At 32.7% G+C, this 21,749-nt stretch overlaps 1 protein-coding gene and 1 non-coding gene across 2 annotated transcripts; one reads left to right on the forward strand and one right to left on the reverse strand.

The window, feature by feature from the left end:
- Window positions 1-620: 620 nt before the first annotated feature.
- On the forward strand, window positions 621-5,378 carry LOC133307242 (protein PSK SIMULATOR 2-like). The gene is made up of 13 exons (XM_061507721.1): window positions 621-724; window positions 947-1,220; window positions 1,684-1,997; window positions 2,111-2,203; window positions 2,286-2,376; window positions 2,706-2,799; window positions 2,965-3,062; window positions 3,382-3,451; window positions 3,625-3,722; window positions 3,819-3,935; window positions 4,079-4,155; window positions 4,738-4,782; window positions 4,863-5,378. Exons 2-13 carry the CDS (start codon window positions 987-989, stop codon window positions 5,329-5,331), a joined length of 1,800 nt encoding a protein of 599 aa, XP_061363705.1. The 5' UTR covers window positions 621-724; window positions 947-986; the 3' UTR covers window positions 5,332-5,378.
- A 1,186-nt stretch (window positions 5,379-6,564) lies between these two features.
- LOC133307243 (small nucleolar RNA Z279/snoR105/snoR108) lies at window positions 6,565-6,669 on the reverse strand. Its single transcript, XR_009751019.1, has one exon. It is a non-coding gene; the product is annotated as a small nucleolar RNA Z279/snoR105/snoR108 (small nucleolar RNA).
- Window positions 6,670-21,749: the final 15,080 nt, after the last annotated feature.

Raw genomic sequence — 21,749 nt, forward strand, 5'->3', positions numbered from 1 at the left:
CAAAATCAACATTTAAAAATTAATTGAAATTCAGTATGAATTCTTATTGTGATTATAATTATTCAGTTAAGATTTTTAGCACTAAACTATTATGGGAACCAGTTCAAATATAAGTTACTTAAAAATAACTTTTATAGTTTAATACGACTAATTTCGATGTAGAATAAAAAAAAACATTCATATAATTAATTTGTTTATCATCTACACCAAACATAAACAGTCCGAACAAAAAAAAAAAAAAAGAGCATGCAGGGATTCTCCGAAATTTGGCGTCACAAAAGAGTGGTTAGCCCCTAGGATTTCCAATACATATTCATGTGTTTTACTCTTTCATACGTAGTCCATGACAATGACTTACAAGTATGAACCATGAAACAGTCATCGATTCCATTCAATGTTGATTTGGCAGGCACACCTCTCTTTTGTTTCTGTTTAGTCAATTACGTCATCGTCATGCTTCATGCCACGAAATTTCCTCTCCTTTGCAATTCCATTTACGCGTCTCTTTATTTTATTTATCGTTTACTTTTATTTTTTTAATTTGTTACAAAAATTCAACCATACGAATATTCTTAATGTACCCATCACTTTTATTCTAGTCAAAGCCAACAGTCGTAATTTCCCAGCTACCTCTTGTCCATTCTCTGAGACTACTATATGATCCTCGTTTTCAATTCTTCTACACTGAGTTTCCGTTTTGGACTTTGATACACTCTGTAAATAGGTGATTACTGGTTTCTTGAAGCAAAGAAGGCTTTGCTATACTATGTTTTTGGTTCTCACATGTCAACATGTTATAGCTTTCATTTGAACCAAGCTCAGTTAGCTAAAAGAATCTAATATTTTTTATGTTTTTATTTTGTTGCTGTTTTGTTTCCTAAAGTTATATTAAAGTTGCTTAATCACTCCCCCAATGGAGATTAAAGTAGAAGCCGAATTTGTGCAGGTGTAGAATTTTTCTTCAGCTAATTTCCCTTAGGAAAATAATGGGGTCGGTTTGTTCAGGCGGTGTGGCTGGAAAAAATAAAAATGAAGAGCTTGAAAGGAAGAACTTGGGGTCCGAGGGGAAGCCTAAGAAGTTAAAGAACTTTGAAAAACAGAAAGAAGAATCTTATTTAAATTCAAGGACTACTGCACGTGCTAAAAAGCAAAACAATTCGTACTCTGGATTTTCTAGTGAATTGAAGAAATCCAATCCCAGCTCAACAGGGGGAAAACAGGTATAATTTAATTGTGGAGGCTGATTGTGGGATAATTAGAAACATGTTTGCAATATATAAAGGAGCAATTATGAATAAGTTGGAAGCTCTGAAAAATTGCATATTTATTACATTTATGCACTTTATTGTTGTTTTGACTGAAGATATGTCGCCAAATTTTATATGAAGGAGGAGAAGGTGTTTTCATCCTATCCTATAATCATTGAAGTTTGACTAGGGAGACCTTAATTAGTATCCCCAAACAGTGCATTTATTTGTCAGTTGTTTGCTTCTTTTATTTGATTTTGATTTTGATTGTGCTTGGGGTTCGAGTCTGGGAAATAGTTTTTTGTAAAGTTTTGTGCAGCGGAGTTTGTCCTTTTATTTGAGTTCCTTGAATGGCATCTCATATTTTGTTATGGGGTCTTTGCATTTGAATTATGATGTTACACATTTTGATTTATGATGTTTCTTCTTTTCGTAGTTCCCCAGGAGAGGCTCATTTGCGGGAAGAGCTGGTGGGAAGGTAGTTGAAGTTCTGGACACACTAGGAAGTAGCATGCCAAAGTTAAACAACAGTAATGTTTTTGGCTCTAGCACGGCTCCTAGAGGGAATAAGATATCTATATTGGCATTTGAAGTAGCTAATACAATCAACAAAGGTGTAATTTTGTTTCAATCACTGTCTGAAGAAAACATTCAGTTACTTAAAAAGGAGATTATAGAATCAGAAGGGGTGCAAAAAATAGTTTCTAATGATACAAAGGAGTTAATAAGTCTTATTGAGGCTGACAAAAGGTTCTCACTTGTTCACAGCATCATAATCTTTTTTCATGGAGCTTGAAAAATTGACAAAAGGTGCTTTGCTTTCTCTAATGTTCTTTATCTCTGAATTTTGGGGGAATTTGTAGGGAAGAATTCAATATCTTCTCCAAGGAAGTAGCCAGATTTGGAAATATATGTAAAGACCCTCAGTGGCATAATCTAGATCGATATTTCTCAGGGTGAGTTTACTTGCTTCTACTTGCTGGCTCAGAAGCTTATGACAAGATTATGCTAGTTATTAAATAATTACAAATATTTCAGATTAGATTTGGATGTCTTGGGCAACAAACAGTCTAGGGTAGAAGCAGAAAAGACAATGCAGGTGTTAACCGCTCTAGCTCAGAATACTGGTGTAAGCAAATTGTAATTTTAAGATTAAAGTTTTGCTTCTATGATTTATCTCGTTAGTTAACTAATAATGACTGAGCAAAGAGAAAAGTCATTATGTCAATATTTGCTAAGTGTTTAATTTAAACTATGATTGATGTTGTTTGTGTTAGTAGTGTTTTCTACTTCTGATATTCTTTTTTAGCTCTGTATTGGTCAGAGTTATGCTTTACTCTTCAATTTTTTAGCTCCTTCGTTCTTCTTTTTTGAACCTATAACCTCGTACAAACTATCCAAACCTTTTATTGTTAGACTAACTCTAATGGCTTAACTATTGTTCTTCTTTCTGTGTAGGAATTATACCATGAGTTAAATGCGTTTGAGCGTTTCGAACAAGATTATCAACAAAAGTTTAAGGAAATGGAATCCTTAAATCTTCCTCTCAACGGTTAGAAACTTCATAATATAGTTTTCCCTTAAAATTTTCAGACACTTTCATTTCCAATGATAGTTTTAGTGTTTATCATGTGCTAGGATTAGTATCTTTCTTACATTTCCAATAATCTGCAGTAATTAACTATTTTTTGACATGTCAGTTTGTTTATAATTGTAGGAGAAAGTATTATGGCTTTTCAGAGTGAGCTAAAGCATCAAGGAAAGCTTGTGAGCAGCTTGAAAAAGAAGTCCCTTTGGTCCAGAACTTTGGAACAGGTATACCATTGTTATTCTAATAATTTTAAAATTTATGTAAAAGGGATGAACCAGAGCAGTGATAAAGCTATTTTTTCATGACCGAAAGGTAATGTGTTTCACCCCACACTTGCTGGTCGGATTTAACGAGGAGTGATTTTTTTATAGGAAGGAATATTTCCTCATTTGAATCTTATCTTTTTTTAATTCATTCTTAATTTCCATTTTCCTACATTCCCTTGCCTGAATGGAGAAGTTGTGCATATCAGTGCACAAGTAAGTGTTTTGTTTCTGCATATTTTACGACAGAGGATTTATCTGTTGGATTTGCTTTTTGCAGATAGTGGAAAAGCTTGTTGAAATTGCCACCCATACACATGAAGCAATTTCTGAGTTCCTTGGAAATCATAGTACGTGAATTCCTAAATCATTTTTGCTGTTTGTGTTCTGATCATGTATGTGCAAACTTTGTTTAAAAAATCCTAATTCTCTCTGAAAACAGATGGAGACTTATCTCTAGAGAATAGGTGTTTTTGATTCTTATAATCTTTTAAGATTTTATGAAAGTGTGGATTCATGGCAGGTGCAACCGTTGTTAAGTATAGTAAGGGTTCTCAAAGGCTAGGTGAAGCTGGTCTTGCGCTGCACTATGCTAACATTATAAATCAGATAAACATGATTGTAAGTTTGTGTCATGCTATTATAATTAAATAGTAGTGAACATAACAAGTAGTTGTTTTGGTCTTAATAAAAAGTTTTTTTCTAACTTTATATTAGGCATCTCGACCAGCTGCTCTTCCTCCAAATATGAGGGACACATTGTATCATGGGTTGCCCAATAATATTAAGAATGCACTTCCTTCGCGGTTGCAAAACGTTGATGCCACCAAAGGGGTATGTTCTGGCTAGTTCCTTTCCTTTCCCTTTTAATGTTAGGTTTTTTTTATTATTATTATTCTTTAGTTTTGAGTTTTTTTTTTTTTTGTATCACCTGCTAAGATTGGAGTTTTGTTTGCTAACTGGAATTTTTTCTGTAGCTCTCTATCACTCAGGTCAAAGCTGAAATGGACAAGACTCTCCAGTGGCTTACTCCATTTGCCACAAACACGACCAAGTAAGGACATTTATTTCAAAATCCCCTTTTACTTTTATGGCTGCAAATAAAACATGTAATTATATCATTCAAAAATGTTATTTGTGTTTCTCTGATGTTGGAAAGTTTCCATTTATACAAAACAAAGCTCTGAAATTGTTAACTTACCATCAAGTTCACCTAAAAACAAAATTTTATAAGTCAAAACTTTAATTGTATATTGCCACTTATGGCTGATTGACCAAAGCGATATACTTTAAAAAAAATTAAAATAATATAATTTAAAAATTACTTATCAAAATAATAAAATTTGATTTCTTTTGATCATATGAATCTCACAAACGTGATACAAATCAGTGTTACGATGATGACACGTTACATTTATGGAACTGTATGGTCAATAATATCAAACTATATGATTTGATAAATAATTTTCAAATTATATTATTACCACTTTGATGAATTAGTCCACTTATACCTGCTCGCTGATTTTTATTGTCATTTGAAAAAATAAGTCACGGATCCCTGAAAATGCTTATTCATGTTGTGTTTGCTTTATTTATTTATTTATTTATTTATTTTTCTTATTCATATATCTGGCAGAGCACATCAAGGTTTTGGATGGGTTGGAGAATGGGCAAATACAAGGTTAGTTAATAGTTATTGTACTTAAATGACAATTCTAGTAAGCAAGGAAGGTTTGTGATAATTTTTGCTATGGTTTGCAGCAATGACTTTGGTGATAACACAGTCAAAGAAAATAACCTGATTCGCCTCCAGACACTTTATTACGCTGACAAGCAGAAGATGGATTTTTACATCCTTGAATTGTTGACTTGGCTTAACCATTTGATAAGCTTTGTAAGATACAGACACAATGCCACAAAGCCAATGCCTACACGAAGTTCAACCAAGGGACTTGATTTTCAGTCAAAGATGCTGAAATTTTTATCCTTAGACAATTTTAACAAGCCACTGGGAACTCAACTTTCTCAAGAGGATAGGACTTTATTGGAACAGGTAACAAAGAGAAGAAGTACACCAGGTGTTAGCAAAAGTGAGGATCTAGAGGTTGTGACCAAGAATAGAGAAGCCTGCAGAGTTTTAGTTTCTAGCAAGAGTGTTGGGAGTACCCCTACAAGACAAGGCCTTGAGCACCGAAACTCTAAAGTTTTGGACTCTATGGATGGGCTATAAGATACTGAAAATACTGTTGGTCTATTTTTTGCCTCCCAATATATTAACATTACATTTCTTTTTTAATCTTGAAACTTTCTGTATCTAAACCAAGGACTAGTCTTATTGTTTGCTTTTCAAGTTTTTTGTTTTTTTGTACATTACTTTTGAAGTTATTTTTGTATAGGAAAGTAAGATGGATCAACATTTGATATTTTTGAAGGATAGGGAAAAAAAAAAAGATATAAGCTTTTTTATGTTCAATTCGATGATATAAATGGCATGCACATTTTTAAAATGTAAACCTCAAAAAAGTGAATTAAGTAAAAAAAGTAAAAGCACATATATAAGCACACCACTAGGGTTAGCCTAGTGGTGTGGGGTTTGTGTGTTAGAAGTGTGTGTAGTGTAAGGTGTTGTGTTCAATTCTTTGTAACCTACCAAAAAAAAAAAAAAAAGTAAAAACACTAGATAAACAGAATTTTCGCCTTCTTTACTTCTTTATTTCATCGACAATGGTAAAATTCTGATTATATTGTGCAGTGTAATAATACTAATGAAATAAAATTGTGCATAGAGGACCTTATTTTAAAAAATTAAATTATATTGCCGTTAGTGCGGAGACTGCAAATCAATTTTTTAAGATTTTAATGTTTATCTTTTTAAAAAATATAGAATTATGTAATTTTAAATGAAAAAAAATACACAATAAAAATCATAAGTGAAGAAAATGAAAGATTTTTCTTTAAGTGATAAGTGAAAATCATGAAAATCTGCCTACGTAATTTTGCAACGTTGACAACTAACGAGTAATTATTCACTTTTATCCCAATTTTCCTCTCCATAATTATTTATTATTGTCTTTAGTTAATTAAAAGCTCAAAAAATTAGACGATCCACTTTTCAAAAACAACATAATTTCAATATAATTTATCTTTATATTATTGTCTTTAGTTAATTAAAAGCTCAAAAAATTAGACGATCCACTTTTCAAAAACAATATAATTTCAATATAATTTATCTTTATATTATTGTCTTTAGTTAATTAAAAGCTCAAAAAATTAGACGATCCACTTTTCAAAAACAATATAATTTCGATATAATTTATCTTTATATTAAGACATATTATAAGTACAATATAAACGCATCCCAGTGAAAATAATGTAGAAAATGCAAATAGATAGAACTTACTTTCCCATTAAAACATTTTATATGCTTACAAAAATTTTCAATATATTTTGGTCCTTCAGGTTAGGGATCAGATAAATCCAACGGAGGGTGCCCAATTGTCGTAACCAGGCTTGGGGCGAACACCCAACTCGCATAAAATCAGCGAGACACCACCACTCCTCATATCCCATTAACTGCCCGAAGGATCACGACTTTAAACGAAATAAGCTTGTCCTCTTATAGGAGCCAATTTAGTTGTCTGTCACGTTTCAACCGATGTGGAACCAGGACATAAATCACGCGCATTGCCTACTAACACCTCTTCGCTTGATAAACAACACTTACTCCAAGCCGTGCTTTTAGTTTTACGAACTAATTAAGCAATCGAAGTTAAACAAGATCAAATTTATCCGTGCAAACCCATTTTCATATTACCGTGTCGCTGAATTTTGCAAATATTTGGCTGCAAATTATGTGCTACAAAATTGAGGCCCTCAACAACGGTTATAATTTGACGGATCCGGATTGCTCAATTGTGTTTGTTTTCCAATCCCTTCTGATCAGCACATTAATTTCTAGCCTGGCGTTGCTTTGAATTGTAAAAAACACATGCCATTCTTGGAACTCTAAATAAATGAAAATCATTATTCAGTAGAAACAAGGGATGCTTTGGGTTCTGGTGGATTCAGACTTATGGACCAAACTCGACCAAATATAACTATTCTGACTTGGGCATTTCTCAGCAACAAATTTTGGATAGATCATCACGGTTCCTAGTGCTTATGCGCTGTTCATGTGCCAAGGTAAGCCCTTCGTTTTTGTTCTTATGTACCATTTTATTTCTATGTCATCTTGGTGGCATGTTTTGTACCTTGTATTCATGGCGTCTCCTAAAAAAATTTCTATTCTATTTCTATGTCATGTTGGTGGCATTTTTTGTACCATCTATTCTATTTCTATAACACGGGCCGGCCTGCCTTTGCATCATATTGATGTGTTCTCAAATATTGGGCGGTTGTTAAAAATTGTTATCACTACAGTTCCTCTTGCTCAACGCGTAATAGAATAATACAAACGCATTTTTTCATTTTATTTTGTAAAAATTAAGAGGTTTGACTATGAATCATTTTAAATTTATTTCATTTCTTCAAGAATATATTATATATGTATTTTTTGGGCTTTATTAATATCACGTTGTAAGAGAGTAGTTCTCTCATATCATAGACACAATCATGGATAAGATCCACTCACTTATAAAAAATAAAAATTAAAAATTAAACTACACGAGAATCGATAGGTGTGTAGAAAAGAGAATTACTCTCTAACAACATGGGAGTAGTTTTTCCCAAATTCTTTATACAAAATTGATTTGATTTATTTCAAGTATGTATATATCAAGTCAATAGATTCATTCGGGAGTTATGAACTAACCTGGAGCTCATGTTCACACTGAACTCTACACTTTTGTAATTGATTCCAAAGGTAATCAACCTCACTTATATCTCTCAATTTTGACATATTTCTCTTATCTAAGCTCTTAAGCAATATCATAGTTCAAAGACTAAAGCTAATCATGACCAAGCTTATATCACCCGTATAGGTTATTTTTTTCCACATAGAGGACAATATAATCATTGCCCATGAATTTATCCATATGATGCACAAGATAAGAGTAGGAAAGCGCACACCGTGGTAAAGGTGGATATAGAAAAAGCTTACGATAGAATTAGTTGAGAGTTTCTTTACCATACTACATAAGAAATTCAACTACCGAATGAATCAATCCAACTCAAAATCATGACACTAACTTCTTCAAAGATCAATATCTTGTAGAATGGGACAAAAACAAAATAATTTAAACCCTTAAGAGGCATGTGGTAAGAAGACCAATTATCCCCTTACCTCTTCGCTATGGGGATGGAAAAGTTCTCTCACATAATAAACATCACAATGGAGGAGGATTATGGAAACCAATATTAAGGGTGGAGAAAAATGGTTCAAAAATGTCTCACCTTATTTTTGTCGATGATTTAATACTTATTTTGAAGGATAGTAATGACCAATCAGATATAATATTAAAGTGCATCACCTTGTTTGGGGAGGTTTATGGACAAAAGGTGATTATCCAAAAAATAAGTATATTTTTTTGTAAACACACATTCGAAGATGCTGGACACAAAATCACTAAAGATAATGGTTTCAAAGGAGTTAAAATGACAGCAACTATTTAGGTGCTTGGATTCAAAATGGTAGAGTGATGAAGTCAACTTATACTTGTATAGTGGGAAGAGTTTGTGACCGTCTACAAGGGTGGAAAGTCAAATGCCTATCCTAATCAAGTAAGATCCCTCTCTCCATGTTTGTGTTATCAATGATGTCTTTCTTTCACATGCAATATGTAGAAATTCTCTTATCGTCTATAGAGAGTGTTGAACCATAGGTTATCAAGATCTTGAAAATGAAGTTTTGATGATCACAAAGCACTAATAAAGCACCAAGGACCTCAACATGGTTGCACAATATAGAAGGCATTGCAATAAGTTATAAATGTTATTAGAAGGCAAAGGCAAAGTGCAAATGTGAGAGAACTATAGAAATGTGCAAAGTCAACTGTGAAGTCAAAGTTTTCAAACTTATACAAGTACTATAAGGCTCAAAGTATGAAGTCAAGCGAAGACAAAAAAGATTCAATGCTTACATTGTTCGTAATGTTGTTTTAGAGTCTTAGAACTTAGAGTGAGTTTCCTGAGCTTTAACTTGAGGATTGCATTTAGAAGTCATAAACCCATTGGTAGTGTTCTTAAGCCTTGAAAACCACTAGATATTGAGAAAAACCTCCCCAATGTCCACGGCCCTTTTCCTTAGATTTGTGTTCATGGTGTTGATTGATGCTTCAATGGTTTAGTATGTCTTGGAGGAGCCTTGTGCCAAGCTTTTGAATAAGTTTCCTTGCATTTCAATGGTTTGATTCATGGATTTTGTTTCATGAACCCTAAGCTTGTTTTGATGATTTGTGTTGTTAGAGAGCTCAAATGGAAAATGTGTATTAGATGATTATGTCTTAGAATGATGTGTTAGAGCTATAAATGCAATAAAAATTATTGGTGAAAATATGATTTTAACTTAGGAAAATTTTGATGGTGCCATTACTTTATGTTTTGGAATTGTGATAGGATTGTGTAATTGGATTATTGTAGGGTTATATGATGTTATAATAGGATGGTATGAGTGTGGAGTAGTGGAATTGGATTGAAAATCCTTTAAGGTGTACCTATGTACAATTCGGCCAAATTGGAATAAATAGGGAATTGATGTTGTTAAAATTGTTTGGATGTTGTGTTGTGTGGTAAATGGTAATTAGATGGGTTGTGTGATGGTTGGAAGCTTTGAAAAGCAATAGAAAAATAATGGAGTGTATTGAATGGTGTGTTGTCCCTAGAAGGAAATAATTGGGCAAAATGATGTTAGGATGATGTAAAATGAAAAGTGACACCTAAAATGGTGTTTCGGTAACCTAGGGATGCCTAAGAAAAATGAAAAGAAAATTTAGAAAAATAAATTGTAAAAATGCACTAATTTGGCTGAACCTCACTATGTGGGGGGAGGGAAAATTGTCGTTTTGCGAATTTGATGATTTACCGTATTCTGACAGAACGACAATGATGATTTACCGTATTCTGACGATCCGTATATGGTCGGGAAGGTTGCCATACGTGGATTTGAACCCCCGAACCGTGAGCTCGGTGGGTTGCCCTTGGTTTCGGACCAAGTGGGATTGAGGCATTTCTGTTGTGTAACGAGCTCGGAATATATATTGCAGTGGAGCGACGTTGAGAGGATTATACAGGTAACCTCTTGGTACTGGGGCTTGATCCCCTTGTGTGTTCCACCATGTCCGTTGAGGGTGATGGTAGGAAGTGTATGTAAGTAATATAGCATAATACCTCGCAATTCTAAATCAAATATTAAAATATTAAATGAGAATTAAAGGGAAGGATTAGTGAAAATCTTGAAAAATAGGCCAAAATATAAAGAAATGGCAAAACGGTAATTAGCCAACACGCAAACCTAGGAAGATAAAAATTGAGTAGAAGGTCTCAGATGATAAAAATAGCCCTGGAAATGGATTCAGAACGAAAAATTGAGTGGTTAGGCAAGTTTCAGAAAATTCAGTAAATAGTGTTTTTACCGGGTAAAAAATATTGCGGTACAGTTGCACCGTAAAGCGTGCTGATTGGGTTTTGAGCTCTAGGTTTTAAATATGAGTTATAAATGGTTTATAGAACTAGGGAATATGGTTTCTGATAAAATTTGATGGAAATAAGTACGTTTGGGGAAGCGTGCCAACGGCGCGCGCAACAGCGCGCGCAACAGCTTAAAACAGCATTTCCTCCGAACGACCGGAAAACTCCGGATTCATCTGATCAAGGGTAAATAAAGGACAATGGTTAATGTTAAAAATTAGAGTTTCTAATTGGTTTAGGAAATTATGAACGTTTAGCGGAATAGGAGAGAAATTGGAGTTAGTTTGAAATCGCGTGAGGTGGGGGTGGGGCCCACCTCACTTAAGTGGACTTAATCCACATGGCATGACACAAAATTTCAACACCTTCTCTCTCCTCCCTTCCTCTCCACCCGCGGCCTTCCTCCATGGATGAGCAAGAATGAGCTTGAAACTTTAATCAACCATAACTCCACCAATACTTAACCAAATCCATTGATTCTTGCTTGAAATTTGTTGGAAATCATCATCCGAACACAACCCATCGATTAGTTTTCCTTGAAACCCTCTCATTTGAGAGATATGAGGCAAAACTAGCAGCGAAATTCAAGGGATTTTTGGAGTTGATTGCTCAAGTCATTGCTTGGGGATCACTAGGAGGAATCTTGTGACTTGATTGTAGGTAAGTTTCAACACCTCTCATGGTTGATTTGATGAGTTTGATTTTCATGATCCCTAAAGAGGGCTTGGTTGATTGATGTGTTTAGAGAGCTCAAATGGAAAATGTTTGTACATGAATATGTCTTAGAATGATGTGTAGTATCCATAAATGCAATAAAAATTATTGATGAAAAATGTGAAATTTTAACTTAGAAGAATTTTAGGATGTCAAGACTTTGAGTTTTGGAAATGTGTTAGGATTGGATTGATGAGTTGTTGTATGATTGTATGTTGATATAATGAGATTGTATGAGGTGTGGAGTGGTTAAAATTGAGTGAAAATCCTTTGGATTTGCCTATGTTACAATTCGGCCATTTGAGGAGAATTAGGAGTTGGATGTTGTTGACTTTGCTTGGATGATGTATCATGTGTTAAAAGGTAATTAGATGGGTTGTGTGGTAGTTGGAAGGTTGTAAAATCAATAGAAAAATATTTGGTAGTGTTGAGTGTTTAATTGGACATAGAGCAAAATATTAAGCAAAACGACGTTTAAAAGACGTAAAGTGAAAAACGGTACTTGATATGGCCTTTCGGCAACCTAAGGATGCCTAAGAAAATGAGAAAGAAAAGTTAGAAAAATAAAATGCAAATTTTCACCTTCTTGGCCGAACTTACATGGTGTAGGGGAGGATTTTTGACGTTTTTGTAATTGATAGATTTGCCATGTATTGATGGTTCATACATGGTTGTTGTAGGTTGTCGTACGTTGATTTGATCCTCGAACCGTGAGTCGGTGGATTGCCCTTGGTCCTAGACCAAGTGAGATTGAGGTAAGTGATCTGATCATGCTTGTATAACTGGTAATTGACATGTGTTCGTATGAGTTTTGAGTAATTGAGAATGTCCTCTGTGTAGGCATTCTGTTGAGTAACGAGCTCAGAGAGTATACTGCTGTGGAGCTAAGTGAAGAGGCTTATTAAGGTAACCTCTTGGTACTGGGGCTTGTTCCCCTTGTGTGTTCCACCATACCCGTTGAGGGTGATGGTAGGAAATGTATATGAGTAGTGTAGAATAACATGATCATGCATTTATTATGTATGTTAGTGGTACACTAGATGTACCGAGTCTCTGGCCAGTAGACAGTTTTGTCTTCGGGCGTTTCGGACATCCATTGGATAGGTCTCCGAGAGGGAGTTTCAGTTGACCCAGGGTCGTGGTGTGTGATTCGGATAGGAGCACACTAGGAATTCTCGGGTGTATGCGGATGGGATGGGTACCTTGGTTAGTGGTTCTTGGAACACGCCTTGGATGAGACCCGTAGGCTTATATGTCAAGCCATTAGGCAGGGCGTTGCGTGGTATTGGTAGCTACCATTCCAGCTTCGTCGTATTTTGTATTCCTATATTCTCCAGTTTCTCTAAATCTCTTGCTTTATCCTGTTTTTAAAGAGGTTATTGTATATTATTTATATACATCGAAGTGAGCCATTGGGCGGAGTTTTCTCCAGAACCTCTGGGTTACTGAGATATATTCGTATATCTCACCCCGTCTTGGGGGCTTTATTTCATGAGGTAGCAGTGGCACAGGAGCGGCGGGCAAGAAGCCCGTAGGATGAGTGTTGGAGGATATTTTTATGTTTTGCATTTTGATGGCCATTGGGCCTAGGATAGACTTAGGGCATGAACATCCCATACGTATGTAAGATGAGTTTCATGTCATGTTTGTTCATGCTATTTTGCCTAAGTCTAGGTACATGTTGTATTTGTCATTTTAAGCTTTATGTTTCAAGTTGTAAATTAAAGTTATGAATTTGTAAGTTGTAATATGTAATTGAGATGTCTTAATTGTACAATGAATATTTGATGTAATATAATGGAAGGGCTTTAGGCCTACTTTAGGATTATGATTATGTGTATGTTTAGAAAATACATCTAAACGGACATTGGTGATTGAAATAAGTCAAGGATTAATAAAGTGAGCAATATGATATGAATTGTGTAATAACTATAAACTGAGTTGGGTTGTAAGTGCCCCAAGGCATTGTTGGTCCTTGTGTGTACCACTCATTGGTTATTAGGTACATTTGAGGTATTAGAAAGCATTTGCGAACTTTGGGATTTTTGTAAAAACAAAGGAAACCCTGGCGAATTTTCTGTAGAATTGGCAGAATTTAGAAGAACTTCGGGAGCGCATATCTCCGTCCACAGAAGTCCGATAGGGATGTTCCTTTCGCAATTTTGAAGCTTGAGATGTCCTCTATCTTGTGGTAAAATTTGATAGAATTATGGATTGAAAGCCGGCCTGGAGAAGGCAGAGAGTGCAGACTGCCCAATTGCTCACTGCACTTGTGGCAGTTCTGGACAGGTTTTGGGAAATTTATTCCCGCTTCGTTTCTTAGTAAAATTAAGTTTATGATATGTCAAATTGAATATTGAGATGTCTAGTTTGTTGTATAAATTTTTTAGAGAATTTGGTTGAGTGGATTTTCTGCAGTAATTCGTGGAGTGAGGGATGTTTGGAGCTATTTTGGGATTGGCTGACAACTTTGCTTGTCCAACTTCAAACGACGATATCCGGAGAAAACGAGATCGAAATAACTCGTGTGATAGCTTCTTAGAAAGGTAATTGAGTGTAGAATAACATATGAAAAAATGGGAGGCTTGTAGAATGCGGTTTGTCCGCAGAAAAATAAAGACCGAACCATGTTCAGATAGGTAGAAAACGTAAAATTGAGAAATTAGCTAAGTGGGTTTATGTGAACCCCTTAGTGACTTGTAGTAATTAAAATAAGTTATAAAAGTAGTCTTAATAAGTATTCCGCAAGAGTTTACAGTTACGGTCACAGCTTTTAATTATTACATTTTTTATAGTTTTAAATGCTCGCGTAATAAACGGAAACAGTTTACTCGCATTTTTATAAATGAATTGTTGTGATTGTAACTGCGCTTAATATCATAATTAATGTTAACAATACCGGTGTACAATGGGCTATTACATTTTATGGAAAAAATGTTCAAGCATATAGTATGTGTGTTGGTACATAGGATGCGCTCTGGCAGTAGACAGTTTGCCTTCGAACGTTACGGACTTCCACTGGATAGGTCTCCGAGAGGGTTTCGAACAATTTGATGAATAGTGATTTTACCGGTGTAAAATACTGCAGTATAATTGTACCGATAAGCGTGAAATTATGATCAGTATTTTTAGGAAGTAAAAATATGACGTGAACGAGAAAATACGTAGGTTATGAATTTGTGAGTTAAATTGGGTGATTTAATAAAGTTAAATGACATGTGGGACCCACATATGTGTTTTAAGTGAGTAAGTGACCATTTGGAACAAAAGTTATGAACACACTCTCTCCTCCTCTCTTCTTCAACCCGCGGATACCATTGTTATTAGGCAGGTTTTTGCTCAAAACTTCAATCAACCTAAACTCACTCAAATCCAAAAGTGTAAAATATCAAAGTTGTTCCAAATCACCTTGTGAACATCTTTCCTTTCTTGAGTGAGCCATGAAATTGAGTGTGCAAGGAGATCATTTTCTATGGTGGGTGGCGGTTTTGATGAAGATGGTGGTGGTTGGTGGCGGTTTTGGACCGTTCAAGTGTTGAAACTTGTTCTTGGGTTGCCTAAGAGTTGATTGATGGTAAGTTTTCACACTCTCATGGAGTTTTTATTGAAATCATAAATTGGGTTTTGTGTTTGATTATGTGTTGGTTGGTTGATATGGTTAGGGGCTTTCAATGATGTGGCTCCTTTGGAATTAAATGCTTATAATGTAATTGATGGTGATTGATGTAATAAAAATTATTGTGATTTGGAAAATTATAACTTAGTGAAAATTGGAGTGGATATTGATGATTTTGTGAAATGGCATGATGATAGGATTGGATAATTGAGTCGTGGAATAATTGTATGAGTGAATTATAAGATTGTATGATGTGTAGAAGTGTGAGAATGAATTGAAAATCCTTTGGGACCCTAACATGAACAATTCGACCTAGTGTGGTCATGGATGATTTGATAATGTAAAAGTGGTATAATTGATGTTGTCTGGTGGTAAATGGTGTTTAAATAGATGATAGAATCTTGTGATGTAGTGAAATTAGAAGGAAGAAGGTGGGATGTGTGGTTTATGTGGTAATTCGACATATAAAGAAAATTGGATGGAAATGGTGTGAAAAGTATTGTAAAATCGATGGTTGGTGCCTTAGTGCATAAATGGTTATGATGATGAGTTAGTTCAAGGATTAAAGTGATTGAGATAGTTGAGATAAATGGAAAAATAGCCATAGGTCTAAGTGATTTTATTGGTTATTATTGTTGTGAAGTTGATGAGTATTATGTGAATGTTGTTGATCATTGTTGTTTGATCATATAGGTTGCCACTCACAGATTCAATAGAAGTGGATTAAGCTTGGAGCTTACGTTGTGGAGCATTGGTTTCGGAATGAGGTAAACCTTTGGAATTTGGGTTTTAATCTCTCGTGTGCTCCACCACACCTAGTGGAAGGTTGTGGTTGGATTTTGTGCCCTTGACATTGTGTGAATATGTATGTTCATGCATTATTACTTGATTGTGTGATATGCTTGGAGTATGTTATGTGTGAAATTTTGTGATATCTGGTTTTAATTCTATTTCCTTCCCTTCGTAATTAAAAGTATATTAGTCTTTTTCCAAAAAAAAAAAGATATTCATCTTTAAATTTTAATAAATTAATATTACGATACAAGGTAAATAAAAGTAATAATAAATATACTTTTACTCATTTTAAAAACAAGCTTGTTTTAAAAGAATAAACATTACCTTTCAAAAGTGTGATTTTTTTTTTGGGTAAAGTAAGTGTGATTTTATTATAACATAAATAAAGTAAGTTAAATATTTATAATTATTAAATAAAAGTATTAAATGTACTTCAGTCAAAAAATATTGAATGTATTTTTTATTAAATATTAAATAATATTTTAAAAGCAGATAACAAAACTCCAACCGAAATCATAAGAGGCCCGTTGCCCTGTGCTACAGAATAGATGTCAAATAGAACATAATGACGTCATTTTCTTTTAATTGAGGGATGGAGGATTAAGATAAATATAATTATTTTTATATATTCAATTATACAATTTTTAAAATTTACAAAATTATTTTAATTTATTATCTCTTGAAAAATAAGACGAGATATTTATAATTTCATTTTTCAAATTTAAATTTAAATTTTTTTATAAATAAATCATGTTAATATTTTTTAATCTACATTATAATATATTACATATTTTTATTATTTTAATTTTTAAATTTATCTGAATTTAAATATTTGTAAAATAAACTTGATGCTTACTCATTTATTTTAATTTTCTTCATATTCCTAACCAATTTGACTTAAGTAAAGTATTAAGTTGTACATAAAAAATATGCTATTATTATGAAGTAAAGAGAAAGGAAAAAAGCTTACCAAAAAAAAAAAAGAGAGAGAAAGGAAATTTTTTTTAGAGAAGATCAAGACAACAAGAACGTAAAATATCAAACTATAATTCTTTAGAAAAAAATTTCATCTTTAGAAATTGATGAAGGGGTTACAAATATATATAACGTGTAATTAATATACAATTATTTAAGAAAATTATATATTGTAATTACAAAATCATATGTGTAATATGTGTTTGTAGTCATCCAGCTATAAAATATGTGTTTCAATGACAACTATTTTCTTTTTTTAAAAAATAAAATAAAATACTATTTGATATATCATAAATGTAGAAAATTTATCATTTCTTTTTAAATAGTTAAAAGTATTCAATAAAATATATTTAGTATCCATTAGTAAAACTTTTTATTAAAAGGAATTTTTTTTAGTACTACAGGAGTAACGTACTGATACATTTTTTTTTCTAAATAAGAAAAATTTTATTGCATTTAAATACATACTTTTATTTCAATTTCTCTCTAAATCCTAAATTTTTACCCCTGTTAAAAGGGATGTATATACTCTTTACAGTACCGAAAAAGTTCTCCTGTCTATTTCAAGCTACAAAATGTTTGAACATTGAAGAATAACTAGAACCAAAAAAACTTATTAAAAATATGTTGGGAAATTATTTTAGGGGAAGAAGTAGAATGACAAAAACATACATCGAATCATTCCATTATTCCCTAGAACCTTCAATTTTTATGTCTTAAACTTGTGGTGCATGGGTGGTTTTTGGGAGGGCTGGGGGCTCAGATACCCGGACACGGAATTTTTCTAGAAAATTGTGTGTTTGTCGGACATGTTCTGACACGTGGTCAATATTTTGGGACGCGTGGTGAATTTTTTGACACATTTTTTTTTACACAGTCAATTTTTTCCGACACGTGAATACGCTCGAACACGTTTTTTTAATCTTAATTTTATTTTATTAACTAAAAATAAAAAAAAATTATAAATCAATTTTTTTCTGTAATGAAATTTGACATTAAAAATTAAAAAGTAACGAAAAATTATTATTTTTATATTTATATTATGAAATTTGAATATTTGATTGGTTATATATGACTTATTATAAACTGTTATATATTTAAATATATTATATATTTTAAAAATATCAAAATGTGTCTCAACTCGTCAAAATATGCTATTTTTTAGAATTAATGTGTTGTCGTGTCGTATCTCGTCGTGTTCTTGCATCATAGGCTCGGGGACGGCATAAATATTTCGCTCTTTTTTCTCTTAAACTTTATACAAGCAAGTAAGATGATATATTATATTCTATTATATTTTTTATTTATTTTCCTTTGATTGCGGGTTAGGGTCACCTTCCTCTGATTTGTTACTCTCTTATCCTCGAAAAACTCACCAATAATGAAGAAACCCAATTTTTCATATTTTGCCCGGTCAATGGATCAACTTTTGGTTATTAGAAGGAGAAGTTTATATTTATAAATTGTTTATAAATTCTTATAAATTACATTATATTTGACATATAATACATTTTTGAGTAAAGTATATGTCAGATATAATGTAAATTTTTTTTTTATTATTTTAATTCTTTATAGTGTAATTTATAAATTTGTAAAAAAAAAAATTTGTAAACGAATCATTTCTCTTATTATATTATAAAAATAAAATTATTTTTTACATATATATTAAAGTATGTGGAGCCTACATGAATTCATATGAAGAGAACAGAAAAGAAGAGAGAAAAAAAAATATAAATCTCATATATTTTTTGATGTGTGTGGAAGATAAAATTATCTTATATAATATAAGAGACATTAAATACATATTTTCATTCTCTTTTAAATTTTTTTTATTAAAAGGAACCATAATTTGAAGAAGAAGAAAATAAATAAAATAAATATGTTTCATCAATACTTTTTCTTCTTGTTGTATATTTGAATTTTCATTGGGAAGCAGGACTAGGCTTATATATATTATTTTTCCATTACAGCAACAGAATTTGTATGGAAAGTGGAAACCTAGCAAAATCATAATACTCACGCTGAAAGTATTAAGCAAAATCGTAACACTCTCGCTCGTAGAAAGTTCCATGCAGGTGATCTCGTGTCAAATGTAAGCAAGAATAGATAATTCTTGTCCACTACAAAAAATAAATCATGTCTCCGTTGTCCTGGGCGGTACATGGAATGCATAGGTGTAAAAAGAAATCTTTTTTTTATTCTTTTTTATTTTGGTGTATTAGTAAACGGTTAACTAACAGTGGAAAAATGACACAAAAGCGTGATACTTCTATACTTCTTCATAGTAGGCAGGTGGCTAGTCAAAAGGCAATCAGAACCCACTTCTGTTGATTAATAATTAATTAACTATATACAGAACCAAAGACATTACCAGGGAGGTCACGGGTAAGACACCGAAGACATTACCAAATAAGATCATGAGACCCAAAAACTGTTGGCTGTTAATATACAAAAAAAAATTTAAATATACAACTAGTTAATTATTATACAGTTGAGGTTAATGTTTTAGGAAAAAATGTGTATCATTTTAAAGAATGTAAAGTTGTGTTATTTTAAGTGAGAGAAAGAGATAGATAAAGGAGGAGAGAGAGTGAACAAAAAAATATAAAGGTGTGGATCTCACCTCTTTGTAAGAGTGAAAGGATATAAGTGTGTATTATTTTACACGCATATCATAAATTGGAATTTTCATATATTTACATAACGGAATCTTAATAATAATAATAATAATAATAATAAATTTCTACCAATTTTTTTTGTTTTTTGGGACTAGTTAATAAATCCACTTTAGGCTCAATTAGTGCTAAGACTCTGACTTTCTAACTTCTAACCAACAAAATATAAATTTATCCAAAATTAATATAACCTCGCTAAGACATAAATGATAGAATTGAAAGCAGTACGTATCTGACTTGTATTTGTCTAGTTTATTTATTTTTAGAATAAATATCATTTTTGGTCCCTAACAAAAAATACGGTCTTCACTTTAGTCTCTTATAAAAATAAATTAGTCAGTTTGTCCCTAACATATTCAAAGTGGACCTATTTAGTTGAAATCGTGGTCTCTCACAAATTCAAAAAAATCCATATTAGTCTCTCAAAAAGACTAAAATGGGTCCACTTTGAATTTGTTAGCGACTAACTGACTAATTTATTTTTGTAAGGGACTAAAGTGGGAACTGTGTTTTTTGTTCGGAACCCAAAAGATATTTACTCTTATTTTTATTTTTTTTATATACCATGGTAGATCATTTATGACCTCATGCAGACTAGCTACATCTCTCATCATTAAATCAATTCTAGTAGTTTGTATTTGTCTAAACATTTTTTTCTTTAAAATTCCAATCGATTTATCGCTTCGCAATTAGTTCGATTCGGAACGAGTATCAAGATTAAGCTTTAAACCTTCCCAAAAATAACACTGGAGAAGATCAAACACATAATTCTTTTTCCCACCTGCTCAATTTCCTGTCGCCAATTGAAGCATATCATTTGGTGTATTTGTCTAAACTCTAGAGCTAGTTAACACTTTTCACTAGCAAAAATCTATCGATACGAATATCGAGGTGGGTTTTTTTTTTTTTTTTTTTTCCAATTCTAACCACCTAACTTCCCGTCTTTAAGAACTGGTTCGATACTCTTTGAAATTGCAATTCAAGTGTTTCGAACAGTCATTAGAATCTGCTTGGTATCACCATTATAAAAGGGAGCCTGAAACCTTGACCATAGAACAAAGATATTATATACCAAAATATGCCACAAAATATCAGTCTATTTGGTCTCTGACTCAAGAATATATGTATACATTCTTAACTATATAGGTGCACTTGCGTGCCTGAAGTGGTAACTTGAGAAAAGAGGAATACATTTCCAATCAAGTCTATTCGAAGGTGGCGGGCTATAATCGTTGATAATTATAATCCAAATGCCACATTCTTTTCATTTATTGAATTGCTCATTCAATCTGCTATCAACCCAGATATTTTAATTTTGATTTCTCTGACTTTTAGCTAGATATTTTCTTAGGCAGGGAATTTGGAAAAGATATTTAAATATCTGGATCAGTGGTTGTTTTTGGGTGTGACTAAAATTCTGGGCAATAACCTAATTCCTATGAAAAATTCTGGGCAACAACTGAAGCAGTTCAACAATAGTACGACTTTTTCAAATCAGAAATTGGGAAGTTGAAGTTAACTTCCAATAGTAGACTCAAGAACTCAACTGCCGTATCAATAAATTTATAAATGCTATTTGCTAGTAGCCTGGAGTAATAGTGCATGATATAAAAGTCAAGAAAAAAGAACAGAGGTTATGAATTCATGTTTACAAGATTTAGACTAAACATAAAATAATTGATAATATGTGATGCAAAATAATCGTGTCAAAATTGAAAAAGGTTGCCAAATATGACTCGCTTTTTATTCGACTCGTGTCTTTCTCAAGGTAAGTATAGCGGAGGCTGCTTGCTAGCAAGTGGCAACTAGGAAACCACAATCGACGCTATTCAATTAATTATTATTTTATATATAAGTGGTGACGTGGCTTGTTTTTCAATTAAATTAGATTGAGCGTAAATATATCCTTACTGAACCAATTTAGAGAGAAACTTACTTTAAAAATAATTATAATTTGTAGCTGTTCAATTTAATGAAAAATAAGAAATAACATAACATAAAGAAAATATTTTGTGAACAAGGGATGGTAGCTCAGTTAGCACCAGAGAACTAAGTAGGTGGGATAAGATTATATGTTTGATCATCCACAATACTATTTTTGGAAGGGTCTACAGTCTTAATCCCGGAACCGCCCCGAATCAGACTAGTCACAAAGCGAATCGATTGGAATATCTTCAAAAAAATATACATTTTCTTTGATTCTTCAAATAATCTAAGGGAATTGTTTATCTCATTTAACATGAGATAAAT

Source organism: Gastrolobium bilobum, unplaced genomic scaffold (genome assembly GCF_033153095.1).
Source record: "Gastrolobium bilobum isolate Gb01-03AN ecotype WA unplaced genomic scaffold, APGP_CSIRO_Gbil_v1 utg5330, whole genome shotgun sequence".
In the NCBI taxonomy this organism is placed as follows: domain Eukaryota; kingdom Viridiplantae; phylum Streptophyta; class Magnoliopsida; order Fabales; family Fabaceae; genus Gastrolobium; species Gastrolobium bilobum.